Below are 25,099 nucleotides of genomic sequence, written 5' to 3'. Positions count from 1 at the left end.
TGGTAGAGTGCTTACCTGGCATGCACAAGGCCATGGGTTCAATCCCCAGCACCACACACACACACACAAAAAAAATCCTTCTAGGGCTGGGGTTGTGGCTCAGTGGTAAAGAACACTTGCCTCACACCTATGAGGCACTGGATTTGATTCTCAGCACCACATACAAATTAATAAAATAAAGATCCATCAACAACTAAAAAAAAAAAAAAAAATCCTTCCAAGGCAGGCATGTAATCCTAGCTGCTCAGGAGGCTGAGGCAGGAGAATCACGAATTCAAAGCCAGCCTTGGTAAGTAACTCAGTGAGATCCTGTCTCTAAATAAAATGCAAAATAAAGCTGAGGATGTGGCTCAGTTGTGGAGTGCCTCCGAGTTCTTTCCCCTGTACCAAAAAAAAAGGAGAGGGTGCTGGGGGTGTATCTCAATGGTTAAGTGCCCTTTAGTTAAATCATCAGTACAAAAAACAAAAACTTGAACATCATCCAAACTGCAAAAATGAACAAAAATCCAGGTTTAGTGCCTTTCTTTGTCCCTCCCACCTTCTTGAAAAGATTAAGATAAACATCACAAAATTATCTCTGCTTCTTGACAGTATTAACTCCGGAGCAAAGCTCCTTTCCGGAACCTGTAATGCCAGATTTGTGGGACTCCAATAGACCTCCAGGAGCCCAATCTGATGCAACCACACAAGAGTCTTTATTGCAAGCTCCAGCCTGGACTCACAACCGTTTCCTATGCAGTGGTCCCAAGGAGTGAGTCCTGGTCCTTTGTTCAGTGAGATTTTGTAGGTTTTGGGGGATACTCTATGTGTCACAACATCACACAGCAAATCATTTCACACGGCCGGAAAATCAAACAACAACTCTTAACTTTGATTAGCACATTCACTGGCGGGAACAAATTGGGTAGGGGTGATTGGTTAGTACAAGAGGAGGATTCGTTTGAACAGATTAGTTTAAGCCACGAGGGGTGAACTGCTAAACTACATGGTTTCCCAACATGTTATCAACCACCATAAACTACTGGGGGCGGGGGGTCATCTGGCATCCCAGGTATTTTCTCTGTCTCATGCTGATTAGTGGTTGCTAGGGGGTTGCTCTGGGTCCTCACCTAGCCTAACTGAGTCAGGACTCCTGGCACCACAGATCTCTCCTGTTATTTGCAGACAAACAACTCAGCAGGGTGGGTATGTGCCTAGGAGGGCTCTGTGGGTTTTTCCAAGAACAAGGGTCACGCCCCCTTCCTTGGACAGGCTTTGAGGTAGAAGCTGTTTTAAAAAATGGAGTCACATCAGTTTCTCAAACCTTCCCCCAATGACTTAAAGCAACACTAAATCCTTTAAGAATCTCTTTAGATGAGCCACTCCCTCACTTTATTCAGTCATTAAATCCATCTTTATTCTATGTGGTCTTCGCTGAAGGACACTGACAATGTCATAAATACTTAAGGCAGATTGGATGATGGCGCTATTCAAGACATTTTAAAAATGAGGCCTAATTGCCAGGCACAGTTGCACACACCTGTAATCCCAGCAATTGGGGAGGTTGTTCAAGGTCAACCTCAATAACTTAGGGGAACCATCAGCAACAAAAACACGAGGATGTCTTGGTGGTAAAGCACCCCTGGGTTCAACCCCAGTATCCTCCCCCCAAAGGCATGATCAATAATGAAGGTGGATCAACTGTACTAGGCTGTCTACCAAGCTTAATCAAGAGGCATTGCCTGTCACTTCTGGATGTTCCAGGGGGAAGCTAAAAGTACCTTTCACAAGCATTCTGAGGTTTTCGCTGATCCTCCATGCTGTTCCCTCTAAGGCATCACCAAGTTCATTTACATTAAAACACAGAAGGAACTGACAGTTATATTGAGTGCATGTGTGCTGGGCTGTGTTCCAAGGGCTCTAGATATTTTCTTCATATTTTTGAGGTGCTACTGAGTGACAGAGAGCCATATGTATGCAGAGCATGCGCCCTACCAGTGTTACTCCCACCAAGTCCTAGAGGCTTTAATTCATTCACTCCTCACATCGGCTCCCTGAAGATAGATACTGTTGATATTCCGTTTCATTACCGAGGAAACTGAGGTACAGAGACTTTACTTGAGGACCGAGGATTCGAACACCTGTCACACTAGAGACTGGCTAGGGCTGGGTATCCTCAAGCCGCCCGACTGAGTCTGGGGCAGCCATCTTGCTTGTAGTCTGCAAGGACCACAACTCCCAGCATCCCTCGAGGCGGCGGCTCTCCTTCCACACACAACAAATCCCGGCGTGCCCCTGGGCGGCCCGGGGTGGAGGGTTCTAGAAGGCGTGACGTGGGGTCGAAGCGGGCTTGGAGGCGGGCGCCTCTCGGCAGTCGCAGTGGCGGCAGCTGCCGGGCCTGGGGACGCGGGTGGCCGGGGCCGCGGTCGCAGCTTCCTCGACTCTCCGGCCATGGCAGCGCTTGGCCGGCCCTTCAGCGGCCTCCCCTTGAGCGGCAGCTCGGACTTCCTGCAGCCGCCGCCGGCCTTCCCCGGCCGGGCCTTCGCGCCGGGAGCCGACGACTCGGAGCTGGCCCCCCGGCCGGGACTCCGCGCCGTCCCGAGCTGCCCCGGCGGGAGCGCGGCGCGCGGACGGTGAGGAGCCCGGCGGGCGCGGGGCGGGCGGGCTCGTTAACCCTCCCCAGCACCCTCCGCGGGAGGCTTCCCAGCCCCGCGTACGGAGGAGGAGCTGATCCCGGAGACGTTAACCGTAGATCGCCGGAGGTCGCCCAGCCCGGGCATCCAGGCGGAGCCTCGGGCCGGCTGCGCCCCGGAGAAGTGAGACTTTTCCAATTGGAACCTGGCGACCTGAGCCCGGGTGTCCCCTCGGCGTACTCGGCGCGCTCCCCTTGCCGACCGCAGCGCGGCCGCAGGTGGTGACAACTTTCAGTGCCTCTCGGACGCTCGGTTCCTCGTCGGCCGTGCGGGGACAGACATGGGTCCGGAAGGAGTGCCGAGCACGCAGCCTGCACCGACGGCCCCCAGTGTGGTCTCCCTAATCTCCCATTACCTTGACAAAACGGCAAGGTTCCGTGTCAGTGTCTCTGGTTATGTCGGGACCACCCAGCATTACCCGACTGACCTCGTGACCTGTCTCCATCCCACTCAGCAAGGAAGGGGACATTGGGTGTGTGGCGGGTGAGCAGGATTGTTGGCTGGAGAGAGCGGGATGCTGGAAACTGAAGCCCACACAGGTTGCTCAATTGACTGGTTTTTGTTTGTTTCAACAGTGTTTCCGTTCACTGTAAAAAGAAGCACAAGCGAGAGGCGGAGGATGATGAGTAAGTCTCAGGGGCCGTTTGTTCATTTTATGGTCACTGTTAATTTAAAATAGGTCTGTCCTAAACTCCGTTTTAAGTGAAAAGGTGAAACAGGTGTGCGTCTGGAAGCAGGCAGAAGAAACTGATAACATGGGTTTCCTTTTAGGCAGAGAAAAGGGTGACTGGCATATCAGAGGCAAGCTTCACTCTGTAACGAGTTGTAATGTTTGGATTTTAAACTATGTTAACATTATTAGGATTACAGATCCAAGTAAAAGAACCAAAGGATACATATTGAAAAGTCCTACGTGTACTCTCAGTTCTCCCCAGAGGCATCCCTGTTACCTGTTTCTTCTTTAGAAGATAGACTCAACATTTATAAGTTTGTAATTGTATATGCCTTTGTTTTTTGTTTTTTGTTTTGCATAGATACTGCTCACAGTGCATAACACATTGGTCCTTCATTTGACTCTGCTGTAGCTTGTTCCTTATCAGCACATAAAGTTCTACCCTTTTTTTTTTGTCAGCGGTTATATGCAGTTCTTTTGGAGGATTAGGTGTAGATAACCAGTCTCTAAGTTGTTTCTATATTTTGCTCTTATGAAGGAGTCTACCATATCTATTCTTTTGAAGTTCTTTGTGTGTTTGCAAGTGGGTGAATGGTTGTTTTGTTGTTTTGCCCTGCTGCAGATCTAACCCAGGGCCTTGTGCATGCTAGGCAAGTGCTCTATCACTGAGCTACATCCCAGCCTGATGAATGGATTCCTTGATGTGGAATTACCGGATCTTAACGTGTGTGCATTTTAAGTTTTAAAAAAGAGTTGTTGACAGTTTATACTCCTGTTAATAGTGGGAATGCCTTTTTCTCCATCTTCTCACTGAACTGTATTTTCAAACTGTTTGATTGCTGCTTAACTGATAGGTGAAAAGGTGTAACTCATAGTCAGTCTAATGGAAAAAAGAGTAAGAAAGTGCCCCAAGAGGATATCCAAGTGACCAACCAAATGAAAAGGTGTTCAATCTCATTAGTCTTTTGGGAAATCATATTACGCTTTAGAGGATTCTGCCACTAGTTATTGAAGCAGATGTGGAGCACCAGGAACTCTCAAACACTATGAGTGAGGTTGTAAATTGGTGTAAACACTTTGGAAAACAATTTGGCATTCTCTCACAAAGTCAAAGGCACATATATCCTTTTACCCAACAATTCCCTCCTGAATGTAACTCACAGAAGTTCATACATAAGCAGGAGGCCATTACAAGAAAGTTCCCAGCGTCCTTGTTCATGATAGCTTAGGACTGGAAATAATCCCAGTGTCCTGTAGAGTGAAGTAGATGAAACAAATTACAAATTCATACAGTAGAATTCTTTTTTTAAACAAAATTTTTAGTTGTAGATGGGCACAATACCTTTATTTTATTATATATTTGTATGTGGTGCTGAGGATCAAACCCAGTGCCTCACCTGCTAGGCAAGTGCTCTACCACTGAGCCATAACCCCAGCCCCAGAGTTTTGTATCTTACATGATATTTTTATTGATGTTTATTTTGTAATTACTCATTAAATTGTGTTTGATATACTTTATATAGGATTTTATTATTAAAAGTGAAAGAAATTGAGTCACATGTTTTAATTTTACTGAACATCTTTTTCACTTAAGCTATTTGTTTCATTTTATGTAGATTGTTCCTATTTCTTCGAATTTTTTATTGGCTTATTGGGGGTTTTTCTCGATTTATAAGAAGTCTCTGTTAAGGAAATTTATAGTTTATATGTATATTGTAAAAGTTGACCTAATTGCCAGGCGCCACCCACCTATGATTCCAGCGACTTGGGAGGCTGAGACAGGAGGATCAAGAGTTCAAAACCACCCTCAGCAACTTAACAAGGCCCTAAGCAACTTAGGGAGACCCTATCTCAGAAGAAAAAGGACTGGAGTTGTGGCTCAGTTGTTAAGCGCACTTGGGTTCAATCTCTTGTACCAAAAAATAAAAATTAAAAAAAAAAAAGTTTACCTCGGCTCTACACAGTGGTGTATGCCTGTAATCCCAGCAACTCAGGAGGCAAAGCTCCCCTGGATTAAATTCCTAGTACAAAAGAAAAATTCTTGCCCCAAATTTGCCCTTCATTTTTTAACTTTGCATGTGAATTTCTTTTTTTTTTTTTTTTTCCCCCGTGCTGGGGATTGAACCCAGGGCCTTGTGCATGTGAGGCAAGCACTGTTCAAACCGAGCTATATCCCCAGTCCCTCTTTTTCTTTTTCTTGGTTTTTTTCATCAGACACCTTCTAAGTTTGATACAGTTTTATGGAACAGTAGATTTAAAGGTTGCCTTAGTTTAAAAGCCACTAAACCAGATAATATTTGTTCTTTCTTGAAATTGCTGTGAATGATGCAAAAATGTCTTTTTCTTTGTGGTGCTGGGGATTGAAACAAGCATTCTACCACTGAGCTATAGCCTCAGCCCACTTTTGGCTTTTGCTTAGTTCCAGTGCTTAAATACAATAAAAATTTTAATGTGTGGAAACTATCAGGCATGGTGATCCACACTTGTAATCCTAGCTGCTTGGAAGACTGAGACAGGAGAATCATGAGTTCAGGACCAGCCTGGGGAACTTTACGAAATTGTCTCAAAAAGGCTCAGTGGTAGAGCATTTGCCTAGCATGTGCAAGGCCCTGGGTTCAACACCCAATACCACCCCCCAAAAAACCCCACTTTTTATGAATAGAGAGACTGAGGCCTTGGGAGGAAGTGTGGCTAAATAGAGTCAGGGTCAGCACTAAGTTGCTGAGCTGATTTTGAGCTTGTGATCCTCCTCCCTCCACCTCCCAAGCTTCTGGGATGATAGACATGCACCACCATCTCAAGAGAGCATTATTACTTGGCAGATTTTATATTGACAGAGACTTTAGTGTTGATTTTCAGTCCTTAGCAAGTCTTAAAATACATGCAACTTCCTTTGACCCTTGATTTAGCAAATCATAAGCTGTGGTAGCCATTAATGATTTTTTTTGGTTACAGAGCTGTGTTCTGGTCTTGAGATTGCACTTGAGGATGCTCAGGCAAAAAAGTACTAAATACTTAGAACGAATAGGGCCACTTGTCTATTTTACTTGCTTCAGATAAACACTGGGCATACCATAAACTCTTGCAAATACAGGTTTACAGTAAAAGCTTGAAAAAGCAGTTGAACTTTTTGAAGGAGGTAGATCGATGTAGTGAAAATGACATAGAGGTAGGATTCAGGAACTCTGGGATCTGGACCCCAAGGTGCAACTCATTACCTTACTGTGATACTTTGGAGGGGCCAGTTTAACTTTTCTGTGTCCTAACTTCCAAATCTACAAAAGGAGGAAGTTGGGTTTGTTGAATTTTAAGGTCTCTGTGAAATACAAATTTGTCCAGAAAATAGAGGAGTATGTTACAACATAAGAGAAAAGTGGACCCCATTGTTATCAGGGACATTTTGTGACATTTTGGAGGAACTAAAAAATCAGTGATGTCACCTGCACTTGTAATACTTGGAACATGCCAGGCATACATTTTTGCCCTAAGGAGATATAGGCTGTATGCCAGCCTACTACTGTGTGTTTGAGGGAACAGCAGCAATTAACAAAGTATGGCTGGTTCTGAATTGCTGTTTTGTCATTTTTGGTTTCTTTGCTTCCTGCTTGACCTTTCCAGAACCAAATAACTAGAGACAATTTTTTTTAATTTTTTTAATTTTAGTTGTGGATGAACCTTTATTTTTATTCATTGATTTGTATGTGGTGCTGAGAGTCAAACCCAGTGCCTTACATATGCTAGGCAAACGCTCTACTACTGAGGCACAACCCCAGCCTCTTTTTTTTGTCAGGGGTGGGAGGGTACTTGGGATTGAACTCGGGAACACTTGACTACTGAGCCATATCCCCAGCCCTATTTTGTATTTTATTTAGAGACAGGGTCTCACTGAGTTGCTTAGCACCTTGCTTTTGCTGAGGCTGGCTTTGAACTCAGAATCCTCCTACCTCAGCTTCCTGAACCACTGGGATTACAGGCATGTGCCACCTCTTTTAAGTTTCCTCATTGAATGCTTGTAATCTTAATAGGTAAAATCTTGCTGATGCTTAGTTGGTGAAGAACAGTAGAAGTGTCTCAGGGAGGCTGAGAGTCACAGGCAGGGAAATGGATAACTTTCTATCTTTTATTAACACAATGTCAAAAAAATAATTTAACCAAATAAAGATTTTGGTTACAGTTAGAGATGATTGGGGTTTTATTGAATTTCCTTCCTTTTTTTTTTTTTCCTCCTTTCTTTTTCTCAGGTGTCCAGTAAGAAAGAAACGACTTACTGAAGCAGAACTTTGTGCTGGTCCAAATAATTGGATTCTCTGTACGCATCAGGATGTAGAGGGTCATGGAGTAAATCCATGCACTAGTGGTGGCCTTTCGGTACCTGGAATGTTGGATGCTGTTTTTGAAGAAATGGATCAGACATCTGGAGAACCACAATGTGAAGTTGCCCGAAGGAGGCTTCAGGAGATTGAGGACAGGTAAGTGGACAGCACACGTAACTAACTTGCTGCTGCTCCTTTATGTCACTCCTCTTTTAAGCTAGTCGAGTTAACATTTGGTAATAACTATGATCCTCAGCCTCTCAGGAAGACTATAAAGATCAGGGAATCCAAAGTGTACCCTTTAAATGTTAAAGTGAGTTGTCATAGAACTGTACTAAACATTTTTATTTACAATCTATAAATATTTATTTTGGTTTATGAAGTAGTTCTCTGGGACATGTTCTTCATATTTTACTCCATTGTTTGTAAAACTTTTTTATTAAATGGAATGTTAAACAACTCTTCCATACATACTTTTCCATTGACATCATTTGATCTTTTTGTTTTTATTTTTTGTACTATAGATTTAACCCAGGGACACTCAACCACTGAACCATCTCCTCAGCCTTTTTTAATATATTTGTTTTAAATATTTATGTTTAAATAATTATTTTAAATATTTATGTTTAGGTGGACATAATATCTGTATTTTACATTTATGTGGTACTAAGGATTGAACCCAGTGCCTCGTGTGTGCTAGGCAGGCGCTCTACCCCAGCCACATCCCCAGCCCCGCTTTTTTTATATTTAGAGACAGAAATTGCTGAAGCCTGCTTTGAACTTGATCCTCCTGCCTCAGCTGCTCTAGTTGCTGGCACGTACCGCCGTACCTGGCCCATCTTTGTGTTAAACTGAGGTGTAGCCTAATTTGATCTTTTGCTGTAACACCTATTGCTTTTATCTTGTTTATTTTTGAAATGTTGTCTAGTTTCTAGAAGAATATGTAATAACTTGACTAAATATTTTTTCTTTCCTTGCTCCTGCCTTAATTTATTTAGAATAATTGACGAAGATGAAGAAGTCGAAGCTGACAGAAATGTTAACCATCTCCCCAGTCTTGTCCTTTCTGACACCATGAAAACAGGTTTGAAGAGAGAATTTGATGAAGTCTTTACAAAGAAGATGATTGAGTCTATGTGAGTTTTGATATCTGGTTTCCATTTAATTATGATCTTGAAAGGAAAACTCAGTATCTAGTCTAGACACTGTTCATCCTGTCCTAGTCAGCTCTTCACCTTCTCCTCACCAGGCAAGTGAGGAGCAGAGTGGGTTTATATTCATCGCAGGTTGGAGACAGGATTTTTCTTAGTTGATTGTGGGTGAGCACAGTATTGTGCAAGCAGAGTTTGAAGTATGTAGGAGAGGCTACCTTGCTGCCTTCCTCCTGGGTTTGTTCTTAAGCTCTGAAATGCATTGCAGTTTAATATTTGTGAAAGGAAAAACTGACAAGAGAGTTCATTCTCTTAAATTCTCATGGTAGGATATAGGAACCTAATTTTGAAACTTCTGGTTTATCTGGTTCTGTTTTTCAGAAACACCATAGAGACCTAGGCAGTAAAGAAAATAAAGTGTCCCAGGATTCCAAATAGTTATCACAAAGGCCACAAACCAGAGCCCATATTCTTGGCTAAGAATGTAGCCTCTCAGGGCCTTTAGCAGAGCTCTTTTGCTCTTAATTTAAGACATAGTTTAAACCAGGCCACACACCTGGAATCCCGCTAACTCAGGAGACTAAGGCAGGAGATCACAAGTTTGAGGCCAGCTTTGGCAATTTAATGAGACCCCGTCTGAAAATAAAAACCAAAAGGGGTTGGGGTATGACTCAGTGGTAGAGTGCCCTGAGTTCCATCTCTAGGACCATAAGGGAAAAAAAGTAAATCATGTTTTATTTTTTTTTATTTTTTTTTTTTAATATTTATTTATTTAATTTTTTTAGTTTTCGGAGGACACAATTTGTTTGTATGTGGTGCTGAGGATCGAACCCGGGCTGCACGCATGTCAGGCGAGCGCACTACCACTTGAGCCACATCCCCAGCCCGTAAATCATGTTTTAATAAACTTAGTTTTCTCGTTGTCTAGATTATCAGAGTAGAAGCAGAGAAAGAGCAAGTGAGAACAGAACAGACTCACTCCTGGTAGAGGAGTAGTGACTATAGCAGAGGTCGAGGAAGGAAAACTGGGATGCAAACACAAAAACCTAAAAACAAAGTGGCCTGGGACCCATTAATATAAAAACTAATGGTGGGGCTGGAGTTGGAGCTCGATGGTAGAACACTTGCCAGGCATGTGTGAAGCCCTGGGTTTGAGCCTCAGTACGGCATATGAATGAATGAATGAATGAATGAATTAAAAGATCCATTTACAACTAAAAAGAAAAAAAAAAGTAATGATTACCTCCATAATCCTGTAGTCCCTGAGCCTGAACAGTCTCAAGTGATTATTATATATTGCATACAGTAGTAGACAAGTTCTAAAGTACCATTTTAGTATTGTCTACAAAAGACCATGTATACACTTGGTACCCAATGAAGGTGAATTTTGGGTGTCCAAAAAAGCCTCATAGGATGCTAGTCTCCTTGATGCTAAAGAGATAAGGCACTATTGCCTTCTGACACTGAGGTTCAACTGTTGCTTGGTGTTAGATCACAGAGCTTTGCAATAGCGCCCTGGCTTGAGTTTATAATTAACTTCGAGTATTGAGGGGAGACTAAATAGTTTAGCCAAAAGTAAGCAGGTCACCTTGCCCTCGAGCCTGAAACAGAGCACCTGCTGCTCTTGGCAGTTTTCCAGAAGCTAGCCTTTGGGGTTGTCCTTTATTGTGTTGTATTTTTGCTTTACTTGCCTTGGGTCCCAGAAACTTGCACTACCACAGGGTTTGGGAGAATATGTGATTGAATGTGCATGACAGATTATTTTGGCTTAACTGCAAAGCATTATCCTTTATAACTGTACTAGGCAAAAGGCATGTGAGATACTTTAATATGTTGGTCCACTGTTTCATTTTTGTTTATAATGATTTGCTATAATTCACCCATAGGGCTGAGGGTGTGGCTCAGTGGTAGAGTGAGTGCATTGCATGCTTGAGGCTCTGGGTTCAGCATTGGTAGGGTACAGGAGATTGTTACCCAAATCTGCCATTAAAAATATAATAACATTAGTCAGGCATAATGGTAAACACCTGTAATCCCAGCCACTCAGGAGGCTGAGGATCACAAGGTCAGGGAACCTCAGCAACTGTCTTAAAATATAAAAAAGAATTGAGGATGTAGCTTAGTGATAACATGTCTCTGGGTTCAATACCCCACCCCTCACCAAAATTACATCGACTCTGTTTTCTACATTGGATGTTTATATTGCTTTGTAATCATAGCATCAGTACAACTAGTTGGTTTGGTTAAGAATATATATAGGATTGGGGATATAGTTCAGTAGTAGAGCACTTGTCTTGCACATGTGAAACCCTAGTTGTTTGGTCCCCCAGTTGCCCCCCCCCAAAAAAAAAATTACAGAACTGTTGAGATTTTATGTATTTTAGTGCCTTCCTGATAAAAATCTATTTTGTATTTTAGGAGCCGTCCTTCCATGGAGCTTGTGCTCTGGAAACCTCTCCCTGAACTCCTTTCTGATAAGCCAAAGCCATCATCTAATGCTAAGAACTACACGGGAGAGAGCCAAACTAAACATGCATCTGCTGGCACTGCCTTCCCGCAGAGGACTGAACTGTTCTTGGAACCTCGGCAAACAGGGATGCCTCTTTACACTAGTTTGGAAACAGCTGCTAGCACAGAAGAAGAGATGGAACTCTAGAAACCAGTTTCTACACTACAGTTGTCAAATTTAGAAGGCTCCTGTGTTTAGTGATGAGCCTACTTGCTTAGTATAGGGACTTGAAAGTTTTATGAAACGGGTGTAATAATATCTCCACCTGTGACTTGGGGTGGGACTCTCATTTTGGGTAGCCATTTATTGACTTCAACTTTTTGCCAAGGAAGCTTGTCTTAAGGGAAAAGTACCTAGCAGGCTTATTAAAGGAGTGTTAGTCTCCTCAAAGGCAAGTATAGAAGCTGTATGTATGTGTAAGGGTGACTGAAGTCATCTGTCACTTTGTAAGCCATTCATAAACTTGGAGAACATTCTTGAGTAGAAAAAGATGAGAAAGAGGGAGTCACAGCATAGTCTGTGGATTTGAGCTATTTACAGCGGGGACTATATGTGATTGGGAGCAGGAGGAAAGAAAGCATTAGCTTAAGCCTCTTCCTAAAAAATTTAACAGAGGCTATGAAATGTGTGTATTAGTTGTCAATTCAACATAGCTGTGTTGATTATATAGCCAGCATGTGACTGGCTATAAATAGCATGTGGCTCTCTGTGCCTCAGGTAAATGCAATGAAAATACAAAGAAAAGGTTTTTTCTTTCTAATGTTGCTCCTTGGTCTCCCTTGCAGAGTTGATAAACCAGGTTGTTCCGCAGTGTTTACAGCTTAATTAACTTTGATAGTTAAAAAGATTGTGAGCTAACCCATCTGTAAACTGCCTATGGGAGAAGCAAGCATCCTTTAATTAATCCTGAGGAAGTGCAGTGTCAGCTGAACCCAGCATTGATAACCTCTATAGTTTAAAAAAAAAAGGCAAGATAGTATTAAGAAGTTGAGTTGTTAAATGTTAATTTCAAAAACAGTGAATGATTAATTGAGAATATATGGGCAGGTGACATTGAGATTTACTGAAATAGCCAATTTGTCTGGTGCTTAAATTATTGTGCAGTAAGCCTACAAGTTAATAGAGGATAGCTTCCTGCTAGCAGGAAATCTTTATCTTCTTGAGTACCTAAACCAGGCTCAAGATGTCCTTTGGGAATAGCCAGGATTAAAGTTCTTAATTTCTCAGGAAGAGCTCTTATTTGTGGCAAGGACTCCATGCAAGGTAAAATGACAATTTCTTCATTGCTACAGAACACTCACTAGGCGTTATTAAATGAGTGTAATACTGGCCCTTTTATCACCCAACAGGAGACCACCCCAGTTCTTATTTTTTTGGTTTCTTCTCCCTTTGTAAGAAAGAGATACCTTTTGTAGAAAAAAATTGGTTTATGCCAAGTAGAGGTGAATTTATAGAAACCAGCTTCCAGGCATTTTTAAAACCCATGCTGAAATCCCTCCCCTTGTTACAGATGGTGTAGAAGTTACAAGTCTGTTAGACTGTTTCTTCTCTTGCCTGTTGTTTCTGCTTTCTCTATTTCTGTCTGGATAGTCAGGAAAAGATTTAATGTTTAATATTTAAACAAAGTATTTAATGTCTACACAGTAAAATTATTCAAACTTCAAACCAGTATTGAAACCAGTTGGAAACCAGCTAATAGTTTCTTAATCTCAAACTTAGAGATGAATGTAAACTGTATTCTGTTGAAATGTGCAAGTGTTTGATTCATGCAGTTTGAAAAACTCCTGCCTTGAGGTCATTGTTTAATGGGACCAACTTGTAAAGTTTATAGCCTTAAAGAAATCTCTGTGCTAAACGTTTGTTTTAGTACAACTCAAAAGCATGAAGGGACTTCCTAGGGTTTGGAGTTAGTCCCAGTGTAGGGTGGAAAGGCAGATGGCAGCTTTCCAAAGACAGATCCAAAACACACCAAGATTATCTTCTGTGGGAATTGTCGAAAGGCCTCTGATCGGGGTCTGCACCATGAGAAGGGAGGCTCTAATACAACGGTAACATGGGGGACAATTGAGATTCTGTTAATTAAAATCCAAGCATTTGTTTCTGAGTCAAGTTATCTGACAAAATTATTTCTGCAGGAAAATGGATGTTTTTGCTCATTTTTGGACTTTTATATTCTTGCGTATGTTTGTACAAAAATTTTCTTCATCATCCTTGTGGTGCTTATTCATCTGAGCCATCTCCACCGCCCCAGTACATTTTATTTTTCTTTTGTAGCATAAAGCTTTTGCTTTTGTCTTCAGGTTTCTCTTGGGAATTAACAGATCTTTTCGTTTTGTACAGTTTTTGCGGCATGGATCAAACATTGGCTTACGATGCTAATGTGTGAAGAGAAAAAAAAATAATCTAAAGCAGGTGAGCTTTAATGAACAAATGTATATTTTCCTCTGAGTTTGAATAGGATGTGTGCGTGTATGCGTGTGTTTTGTTTTTTTTTTTTAATTTGAAGAAAGTCCAGTTCTCACAAATATTAATCAGTTTTTTTTCAGTGCTACTCATTCTAGAACCAGGTACAATGTAAAATTTAGAAAAATTAAGAAGGTAGGGGTTAGAACCATGAGAAAAATTTACCAGCAGGTTCATTTGTTCTTTTGGATCTGGAACTTGGTTTTGTTTTTGGTGCAGTACTAGAAAAGTTCTGGAAGATGCTGTCATTTTTACTTTAAAATGAGAATCTGGTGTTTCTGTATTTTATCATTTTCAATAAAACTTCTTAAGTGTTTTGGACTTTTTGAGACATTTGTATTCCTGCACTTAAGTAAATGAAATAGTTACTCTCTTTGCTTTCCTCTAAGATGTGATTGAAGCAGCATTCATATCAATGAGGAACATAAATTGTCACGAATGGATAAGTATTTTGGATTAAAGATAAATTCCATAGCTGAGATTAGCAGGAGACAGACTGTGTTTTGCCATTCTGAAACCTGTAGAATGCGTCCCACTGAGAGCAGCTCACTGCTGTGGATTGTCAGTATTAGAAAGCAGTTATGATCATGTTAAAAATGTTCTGAAACTGGAAATGGTTTCTAGAGTTCACAAAGAAGGGTTTGGGATCTTCAAGAATGAGGGATAAGAAAATTCTGTTTCGTTACATGCTTTACGAGCTGACAGGTCGCTGGGTGGCAGTGTTGCTTGCATATTTGTGGTCATTCTTTGATAAATGTGGATCCCTGACTTGCTGGAAAGGGGAAGTTACCTTTGGCTTGTAGTTAACAGAAAGCAAAAGATACTGTTTTGTTTTTAACCAAAATTGAAAATAATAGCTAGAAGTGATGCTTTAGTATTATCATCCAACTCAGATCCAGGGTGGTTCTTGGTCAGTTGGTTTTACAGAATCTTTTTGTAGCAGTGCCTAACATGTCATTTAGATTTCATTGAAATGGTATGGTTCAGAGGTGGACACAGTGGTGCCCATCTGCAGACTCAGCTACTCAGAAGGCTGAGACAGGAGGATTGCAAGTTTGAGGCCAGCCTTGGAAACTTAATGAAACCCTGTCTCAAGGTAAAATGAGTGAAAAGGATGGGATATAATTCAGCAGTAAAACACTCCTGGGTTCAATCCTTAGTGCAGCCAAGAAGTGTTGAGACTTGAGCTGCAGTGAAACAATGATGTCTTTCAACACCCATTTGGTGTGTCAGCCAGCGTTAGAGTCCCAAGTCACAGGGGTATAGTCTTAAACTAGAATTTGATACTTTAAAATACTCCTGGAATAGGCATTGTTACCGTCTGCCTAGTTGTCTCAGCTCCAATAGCACCTCTAGTAGAAAAGTAAGGAGGAAGTGATTGTAGGCGTCTTGTCACTTGCATCTTTAATCTTAATCATGAAACACACCTTTGCATTTAGTAGAGCTCTTGTTTTGGTGTTATGGAAAAATCTTGATTTTTAGTTAAAACCATTCAATTTGGTGTTTCAATATGAAAATGTCCTTGAGTACCAGGTGTTTTCTCAAGGCTGAGCAGTGTTTAGTAATTCTCACCCATCTGTGCAGGAAATGAAAACTACTCAGGTTACATATGGCCTCTCCTGTTGGCACAGCTGCCTCTTTCATATGATGCCATTTGATGTAAATGACTTGAGCTTCAACCTCCAGATGCTTGTGCTGTTGTGGGAGGACAAAAATGCCTCTGTGAATGCACTGGCTTATATAATCCTTAAAGAGATATTTGGCCCTCAACTTCTCATAGTGAATGAGGCAAGATAGTTTTCAACCGTGGGGACAACTGGAGACCATCCTTACATTTGCAATATAGAAACAGTCTAAGTAAACCTGCACTGCTGGATAGTAGGATTGGACTCATGCCACCAGATCTGCCTGCCTGCAAGTGTACTTGTGGACCCACTTTAGTCACCTCAACCAGCACATTCCTTTGTACTTGTCTGAAACTATAGCCTGCTTTGCCTTGCTGCTTGGGATTCTCTGAATCCTCTTCCTTTTTTTTTAATCTTTATTTTACGTTTGTGTGGTACTGAGGATCGAATCCAGCACCTTGTTAGGCAAGTACTGTACCACTGAGCCACAACCCCAGCCCCCCTTTCTTCCTTTTGATTCATTCACTTTGACCTCCCCAGAGGTAGTCTTAATAACTCTAAGAAACATGTCATTTAATTGCTAAATGGACATAGGATAATTTCATCTGCTGGTATAGTGAAATAATTTCTATAAATAAGGAAATTCCCAAGGAAAAAATGCAGTGCACCATGAAGGATGATATTGTCAAGTCTGTAGTTTGGGACTATTTTGTTTCTGCTTTTTTTGAACAGAAGTGTTTTGTGAAACATACTGTTATACAAGTATAAGAGACTGAAGACTTTACAAAGCAGATTAGGAGATAAAAAAAAACTTTCACTTGCTTACAATGGTGCCTAACATGACATACTTTCAAGGCATCCTTTAAGTGTTTTTCAGAAAGATACTATTATCCTTTATAATTGAAGAAGTGATGGCATATCCTTGCAAGGTTACCCAGCTCACCAATGGCAAGAATTGAAACCATGGGATGAGAATCTAGGATATGCTCTTAATTCCTGTAATAATGGCAAGAGAATCTTTGATTTTTGATGCTATGCCCTCTTAAATTCCCAAAATGGTATAGCAAAACAATAGGGTTCTAGCTCTGCCACCTACTAGCTATGGTATTTGTCAATTAGGCTGAAGGAACTCGGATTGTACAATTTAGCATTGTGGCAGCCAGGAATTGAAACAGGCAGTGATTAAGGTGGAAAAGTCTTCAGTCAGTCTAGAAAACAACGTGCACTTTAGTTGGATAAACTGGAAACAGTGAGGCATCTATCTATAGGGGAAAAAATGACTTATGATCCTAGAAAAAGTCAAAGAACATGGACACTGCATTGCACTTTTTAATTGCAAGGGTAGTTTTAAATAAAAGAAAGCACCTTCCAGAAACTACAGTAGCAGGAAAAGATTCCATCAAGCATTTACATAGTAAATTTCTATATAATTTTACAAGATTCTTGATCTTTACTTGAATCTATTCATAAGGAAAAAGGAGCCCCCTCAGGTGTTTTTTCTGCTTGCAGAGGCAAACTAAAGGACCTAAAATTGGAGGCAAGCCTTGATGCTTGAGAAGGGGTAAGAAAAACTGGTAAGAGGCCATTCATAAATTCCATTGTCTACTCTGACGCATCAGATGACCCTTACATAAGAATCAAAGGGCAAACTACTGTCCTTAAAAATACAATCTCAAAAGTTGTAGCTCTAAATTATAGTAATACGTGTGAGTAACTTGGACTGCTGGATATGAAAAGACAATACTTGGAGTCATCTGAGGTCTGAATAGACAAATACTTTAGAGGAATTCTCTAGGACTGTCTGCCCTCTACTTTGGCTTTTTTTTTTTCTTAATTCACTCTGTTTTTTTTTTAGTTGTTGATAGACCTTTATTCTATTCATTTATTTATATGTGGTACTGAGAACCAAACCCAGTGCCTCATATGAAGCAAGCGCTCTACCACTGAGCCACAACCCCAGCCCTCTACTTTGGCTTTTTGAATAGGCTTCTCTGCTCTCCTCCTGGCAGGGTCAATAGTCAAGGAAAAGGGCAACAGTCCTTAGACACTAATCAGCTGGGGAAAGAGTTCATTGGCAAAAGTGTCCTCCCAAGAAGGGTTCACACCAAGTGGAGAGGACATGTCACTGAAAGGGGAAGGGGAGCCCTCATATCCACAGTCACTATAAGCATCCAGCAGGCAGGAAGATGGCTTCAGATAGTGGCTGGATGAAAGCAGATTAGAGATGCCCAGCTCTGGAATGAAGTCATCTTCTACAGGTTCTTCCTTCACCGACACAATGAATTCGGGGTGATCATTCTCAGAGGGGCTAAGAGGTGCTTCCTCAATTTTCACTACCACATTAGTTTGGCTTTCTGTCTCAGAGGGCATCTCTAAGACTAGAGGCTTGGTGTATACATGGTCAAAGCGAATTAGTTCATTAATGGCTTCCAGCTTGGCTGATGACGTCCCCACTGACAGAGAAAGGGAGGCTGGTAAGGAACTAGGTCCTTCTGGATAGACCTCTGGTAGCTCCTCCAAGCTGGTAGACTCTGGGGAAGGACATTTGAAGAACATGACGGGGTCCAAGTTGTCCAGAATGCCCAACAGGATATCAGACTGCAAGAGGCAAAAAATAAGAGTACAACTATTAGACCACCTAGAATCTGTTAAGAACACTCTTAGTACTGGGCTTCAAAATGTAAACGGGGCCTGAGGCTGTAAGATGACCTTAGGACCCAAATGACTTGTTTATCCTTGTCCTAAGCCTCTGAGAACTAAGGAGATAGTTGATGTTCATCTCTAACCCACTAAAATGAACTTTCATCCCCAAACGAACTTTTTCCCATCTATCAGGGATGTCAGACGTCAAGGACACGAAATGACCCAGTTATACAGCTCTTAGTAAGACAGAATGGTCCCTACCTCAGAGTCTGAAGAGTCAACGCTGTCAGAATCCACGGGGAGATGTTCTGAGGGGATGACAACTGGGCCTGCACCTGCTGCAGAGGTGCACGTAGTCTGAGTGCTGCGGACTCAGCAGACCCGGCCACCGGCCTCACTCCATTTCCCTGAGAGGGAAAAACAGGGTGAGTAAACAGCCAGGAGTACCCAAGGAAATGCTTACCAGCCTCTCAAGAAAGATTATTCCTTAGAGATGAAACTTTTCCCTTACCATTGTTACTTCCATTTTCTTCAGATCTCAAGAGATGAGGATATGATTTTTTTTTTAATACAGTGAAAAAATTTCCCTCCCAAGCAAAGAATCAGGTAGGATCGAGAGTCTTAATGTTCCTAAATAATAATATTCTATAGTGATTTAAGCCTAGAATCTTCTGTTGCCAATCTTGGACCACTCAGACACCATCACTGAATTTTCCATTATCCACAGACTAAAACCCATCCATCACCACCCTTTTTCACACTCTTCAGTGAATCCTCTCTCTTTACTCATATTCATCAGACAGCTACTCTAGCTATAGTCTGATCCGACTAGCTCTCATACTCTGGTTCTCCTTGATGCTTCTATGGTACCTGTTGTTGGCTACTGCATTTGTTAGCACTTACTCTGAGAGAACCACGTAACTTAATTATTAGCACTTGGTACTATTCACTACCCACCTGAAATGTCATTAAAGAAAGGACATCCTGCCTACATAGAAATGTCATAAAAGTAAAGCAAAACCTCAAGCATACTTTTCATCAGAGATCCATAATGCAAACATAATTTAGGCCATTTCACTTGGAATCAGTTCTCACATGTGACACCAACTTACCTTGGCCTCTGTCTCTTCAGCAACCAGGGCATCCATCCCCAAGCGCAGTCGTAACTCCTGGTTTTCAATTACAAGGCCATGAGTTTTCTCTCGTAAAAGCTGATTTTCTAGCAAAAGTTTTTGGTTCTATAAGAAAATTGGTAAGAGGCTATTTAAACATCTAATTCTTTCACTTGAGAATCCACCTGAAGTTTTTCTACATTGGTTTTCTTCTTGAAATTTTAGAAAACTCCACATTTATGCACTTGTTCACAGTAGGTATTAGAAGGCTGGCCATAATTATGAAAGACATAAAACCTATTTAAGAAATGCCATTTCATGGGGTCAAAAATAACAATGCGTGCTGGGGTTGTGGTTCAGCGGTAGAGGACTCGCCTAGCACTTTTGAGCCTTGAGTTGGTCCCCAGCCCCACATAAAAATAAAGGTATTGTGTCCAACTACAACTAAAAAATATTTTTTAAAAAATAACAATACATCCAACTGCAAATTGGATTTCAGCAAAGGATAACTTTTAGCTTTAATTTAGATATATCTTTTAAATATCATAACTTTTTAAAAAGTAAAAAAAATCTTACCTTTAACTGAAGGTTAAAAAATGGTAGTGATGGACTATAATACCAAAATATATTTTAAAAGTAAACTGATACCGAAATGATTCAAACTTTAAAAAGAACAATCTAGGGACTGGGGATATAGCTCAGTTCATAGAGAGCTTGCCTAGCATGCACAAGGCCATGGTTTAATCCCCCACACCACAAACAGTAATCAAAAGAACATAAATAACCCTTGTATTAGATAGCAGGTGAATCCTAGAAGGGAAAGGGAACTTTTGGCCAAGCCAAGAAGAATCTAAAGTTAAAGCAATGATTTCCTTTCTGCCCTTGCTAACTTCTTTTTTTTTTTTTTAATTTTTTAATATTTATTTTTTAGTTTTGGGCGGACACAACATCTTTGTATGTGGTGCTGAGGATCGAACCCGGGCCGCACGCATGCCAGGCGAGCGCTGCCGCTTGAGCCACATCCCCAGCCCCCCCCTTGCTAACTTCTTAGCACTCACTGACTACATGCTGTGAATACATGTAGCACCAAATTCCAGAGGGTCAGTCACTTCCAATCTCTACAAGTGTCCTCATTCCAACTACCTATCTAACCTAACTTGGTTAAACTTTAATTACACATTCAAACAAGATCTAAAAGGGGCTAAAACAACTTGGGACAGAGCAAAATATCAAGATATTCACCAAGGAAGGACACACAATGTATAAGAGTTTGGCCTTGAGAAGTTTTACCTCTTCTTCCAAATCTACTACTTGTTGTTCCAGCTCACTCATCCGAGCTTTCTTCCGATCTCTGGCAGTCTGTGCTGCTACTCTGTTTTTCAGTTTCCTGAGAAGGAACATACCACACTGAGTCATCTCAAACCTTATTTATATCTTTATTTGAAAACTTGGCCAGCTGGTGCTTTCCTTTTAATTTACAGTATAAGGCAAAGCAATGGTAAAATACTTCAGGCTCCTCCCTACCATAAAACCAAAAGTACAGCCTTCTGTCAGTCTAGATTGAAGACTTGCTTTATTCTCTCCCATCTGGCGTCATCCATCTCGGCTCATCCTGGCCATGGCATCAGGACTGAACACAAACCCAATTCATGTTGCATCATAAGAATCTTTTCCCGTCCCCCCTTCCCTCCCCCACTGCTTCCTGATTCCAGTTTTCTCTCACAGGACCCAGCCTGGACAGATTAAATCTAGTGAAGGTTGCAATGGCTATGACACAAGCTCTCCCTCCCCAAAACCAACTCAAGACTGCAGTAGGCGGATGACTGTTGCTCTAGGTTTGAGATCCTAGGCGGTGTCCTGACGAACGGACCCGTGTCTGGCTGGAGGAGCCATGTCTTACACCACAAAAGGCACTGTGATCATGATCATAAAAGAATGAACATTTGCGAAGGACCAAGTGCCAGGCACATTATATACGCCTCTCATTTTAAAGCCACTGACGAAGCTTGAGCCTTAGCACTTCCAGCTTTTTCAACAGCTGTCTTTTCATCTCTGCGCCCCTCCAAAACAGTAGGTAAATCAAGAAGAGGCGAATCGACTTCACGTAACAGCCCCAGTTTTCAGAGAGGCAGAGCGACCGTTCTGTGGTCACTCAGCAAGGTCTGGAACACAAGCCCGCATCCCCAGCTCCAGTCAGCTCTAATGAATCAGGAAAAAGTAACGAAAACCGGCCTGGGAAGCCCTGGACTCCACCCTGCACTGCGGGTCCGGTCAGTTCAGCCTTCCTGCCCCGCCCTGCCCTGCCCCGCGCCACGCTGGCACTGGACCGGCCAGGCCCGGGGCGCTCGAGTGCGGCGGGGTGGCCAACTCCCGGCACCCGCCCAGCCCCCTGTCAGGACTTCAGGGCTATCCTAGACCCCGGCCCTGCGCCCACCTCCTCAGCGCCTTCTCCTCCGGGCTCAGGTGTGTGAGGCGCTGTCGCTTGCGCGCCTGGGGCGGCCCCCCGCTTGCCGCCTCGGGGCTGGCCCCACTCTGACCCGGCACCATGAGCGGCAAGGCCCGGCCGGCCGGGGTTCCGGCGGCGGCGGCGGCGGCGGCGGGCTGGCCAGATAGAAGCAGTACTTTGGGGGCCCCAGAGGCCGGGCTCGGCGCCGCTGCCACCACGACCATCGCCAACGACCGTCTACGCGAGTGCACGCCGCCGCCGCCGCCCAGCTGCCGGCCAGCCGCGCCCAGCCTTTCTAGGGTCGTGGCCGAAAGCGATTGGCCAGCGCCCCTTGACGCGGGGGAGAGCTCGCCGCCCATTGGTCCGACGGGTCCACCCGGGGCGGGGCCTGGGCGCGCGGCGTGGCGACCGCGATCCCCGGTAGAAGGAGCTGGGGGCCTTTCGGCTCTGGTGACTCGAGGGACACCGCGCGGAGACTTGAGGGGACCTCCGGGGGGGCCCGAGGCTGGTGTCGCGTCCTCAACAAACGAACGTCTCCCCTAGGCTTACGCATTTTGTACCCGAAATGCCAGACTTTAATTCAAAACCAAGAGATTTCCAGACTTTATTTTTACCGAGACTCACAGATGATGACCTCAACCTCACCACAGTTTATCTCGTGCGTCACTTGGAGCCCCGTGGAGCGGAAAACAGGGTCGGATCACAGATCCGGCCTTGGGTTGCGGGGAAACCCAAAACCCCTGGAAAGAAATTCCGCGAAATAAGAATGCACATTTCAAATTGAGTGCCAGGTGCTTCTGAAAGAGGGGTTTCCATGCAGCAAAAAGGGAACAATTTTGGCACACGAAATATTAAAATGGAAAAATCTGAGACAACTTCTCATATATGCATGTCCCCTCTCATTTTTTCTTTTCCTTTTTTAAGCAAACTAACAAAATGTTCAGTTCCTTGGAATTTCAAAGCAAAGGTTTTAACAAGAGCTTCCTCCTCTATGTTAAGCAACATTCTGGATTCTAGGGATGCAAAGATTACTAAGAACCGGTTGTTGGTGGAAATTATGCAGAAAGTGAACGCTTAAGACAGCAGAGTTCTAAGTAATTGTTTAGTGAATTAAGTCAGATTAACTCCCAATTCTTTTTCTGTGGGGAGGGAACAGAATGTGAAGAAGGAAGACCTTTTAAAGGGACACAGTTTTGTTTTGTTTTGTTTTGTTTTTTCTTTTTTTGTAATTCCCAGGACTGGACTATGTGTCTCCTAACATGTATTTTCTTCTTCCTTTTTGGAATGGGGAAATCAGGAACTATTTCTTTGAACTGGACTGGCCCTCTCAGGAGGTCCAGAGCACACATTGTTTCTGTGGGTTGGAAAAGAGGTAGGGGTAATCAGAGTTTCTTCAGGACAAAGAAACCCGCCTCAGCTTTAATTTCAACTTTAATCTTATCATGAGCTACTGGGTGCTCAACCCTGGCCTCTGGGATCTTTTGGAAGAAGTCTTTGAAGTATCTTCTGGTTGAGACCTACAAGTTTATGCGAAAAAACTGGGAAAGCTGTGAGGCTCTGAAGAATGTGGAAATTTTTAAAAACTTAAATCATTTAGGCATAAAAAGAAGATGCATGCAGTCCATATTAATCTAGCAGGGTAAGAATGAGCAACTGTGGAGAAGGCCCAAGATGTGGGGGTAGAGGAGAAAAAAATGGTGGATGCTGTTTTAGTCTTGGCTAACCCGACAGAGAGGGAGTGTTGAATTTGACTCCCCACAATTTGAGGAGCAAGGACTGAGGATTGAACCCAGGGGCACTCCACCACTGAGCCACATCCCTAGCCCTATTTTATATTTTATTTAGAGACAGGGTCTCACTGAGTTGCTTAACACCTCACTTTTGCTGAGGCTGGCTTTGAACTCCCGATCCTCCTGCCTCAGCCTCCTGAGCCGCTGGGATTCTAGGTGTGCGCCATTGCGCCTGCCCCCCACCCAATTTTTTTCAAGGCTTTTTATCTTTTGGACAAACATTTAACATCACACTGAAAACAGTAATTTGACCCTCTGTGGATTGCTGTCCATGAAATCCTTATTTTATTTAATTTTTTTTTTTTTAAAGAGAGAGTGAGAGAGGAGAGAGAGAGAGAGAATTTTTAATATTTATTTTTTAGTTCTCGGCGGACACAACATCTTTGTTGGTATGCGGTGCTGAGGATCGAACCCGGGCCGCACGCATGCCAGGCGAGCGCGCTACCGCTTGAGCCACATCCCCAGCCCATTTATTTAATTTTTTTAAGAGAGAGAATTTTTTAAAAAATATTTATTTTGTAGTTTTCGGTGGACACAACGTCGTTATTTTATTTTTTTATGTGGTGCTGAGGATTGAACCCAGCGCCCCGTGCATGCCAGGCGAGCGCGTTACCGCTTGAGCCACATCCCCAGCCCCTAAACATTTATTTTTTAGAAGTAGTTGGACACAATACCTTTATTTTATTTATTTATTTTTATGTGGTGCTTAGGATCAAACCCAGGGCCTCACACATGCTAGATGAGCATCTACTGCTGAGCCCTCCATGAAATTGTATAGTCAAGGACAAACCCTTGAACAGTTTCATATTCTCTGCTCAAGATCAACCTGATAATTCTTGCATCAGATGCCATTAATTTTTGTAAACATTCACTAGGCCCCTCTGATAAGAGCTATGAAATAAGTAAAATACAAAGGTCTCAGTCTTCGTGACATATGAGAAGCAGTGATAATCAAATAAACAGTAAAACATTAGGTTTATGGGCTGAGAGAGCCCTTTTGCAGCAGTCACAAGGCTGGGGGACCTATGCCTGGCAATGCAAAGAAAAAATAAAAAAGCAACAATCTAAAAGCTAAAATTCAGCAGCTGCTCTTTCTTCTATGATATCCACTACCTATTGAGCACTTGAAATGGGTCAGAGTTAAATTGCTTCATGCCCCAAAATGTGAATGTACTTAATACCACTGCACTATACCCTTAGAAATGTGTTAAAATATTAAATTTCATGCTCTGTGTATCCAACCACTATTAAAAACAAAACCAAAAGAGGGGCTGGGAATGTGGCTCAAGTGGTAGGGCGCTCGCCTGGCATGCATGGGGGCACTGGGTTTGATCCTCAGCACCACATTAAAAAAAAAATGTTGTGTCCACCGAAAACTAAAAAATAAATATTAAAAAATTCAAAAAAGTGTGCTCCAAATATGAAACACATTGGGTTTGAAAACTTAATATTTTAAAAAAATTGTAAAATATCTCTTTGACCCATGTTGATTTAATGTTGAAATGAAGGTATACTCAGCTCTGGCAGGTTCTGGTTTTTGTTCATTTGTTTTTGGTTTTGTTTTGTAGTTTGGGTATTGGGCATTGAACCCACTGAGCCACATCTCCAGTCCTTTTTATTTATTATTTTTTATTTTGAGACAGTGTCTTTCTGAATTGCTTAGGCCTTGCTAAGTTGCTAATGCTAACCTTGAATTTGTAGT

At 42.4% G+C, this 25,099-nt stretch overlaps 2 protein-coding genes across 2 annotated transcripts; one reads left to right on the top strand and one right to left on the bottom strand.

Annotated features, from left to right (window-relative positions):
* Window positions 1–1,755: 1,755 nt before the first annotated feature.
* On the top strand, window positions 1,756–14,049 carry Ccdc117 (coiled-coil domain containing 117). The gene is made up of 5 exons (XM_026412198.2): window positions 1,756–2,612; window positions 3,248–3,298; window positions 7,587–7,814; window positions 8,657–8,794; window positions 11,228–14,049. Exons 1-5 carry the CDS (start codon window positions 2,431–2,433, stop codon window positions 11,463–11,465), a joined length of 837 nt encoding a protein of 278 aa, XP_026267983.2. The 5' UTR covers window positions 1,756–2,430; the 3' UTR covers window positions 11,466–14,049.
* Window positions 14,050–16,717: 2,668 nt separating this feature from the next.
* On the bottom strand, window positions 16,718–21,877 carry Xbp1 (X-box binding protein 1). The gene is given in 6 exon segments (XM_026412188.2): window positions 16,718–18,004; window positions 18,311–18,418; window positions 18,421–18,456; window positions 19,162–19,287; window positions 20,452–20,548; window positions 21,596–21,877. Coding segments are annotated over 6 exon segments (1,161 nt in total). The 5' UTR covers window positions 21,832–21,877; the 3' UTR covers window positions 16,718–17,446.
* Window positions 21,878–25,099: the final 3,222 nt, after the last annotated feature.

This window comes from Urocitellus parryii, chromosome 3, assembly GCF_045843805.1.
Source record: "Urocitellus parryii isolate mUroPar1 chromosome 3, mUroPar1.hap1, whole genome shotgun sequence".
Taxonomy (NCBI): Eukaryota; Metazoa; Chordata; class Mammalia; order Rodentia; family Sciuridae; genus Urocitellus; species Urocitellus parryii.
This window is presented reverse-complemented; position numbering and strand designations above follow the sequence as displayed.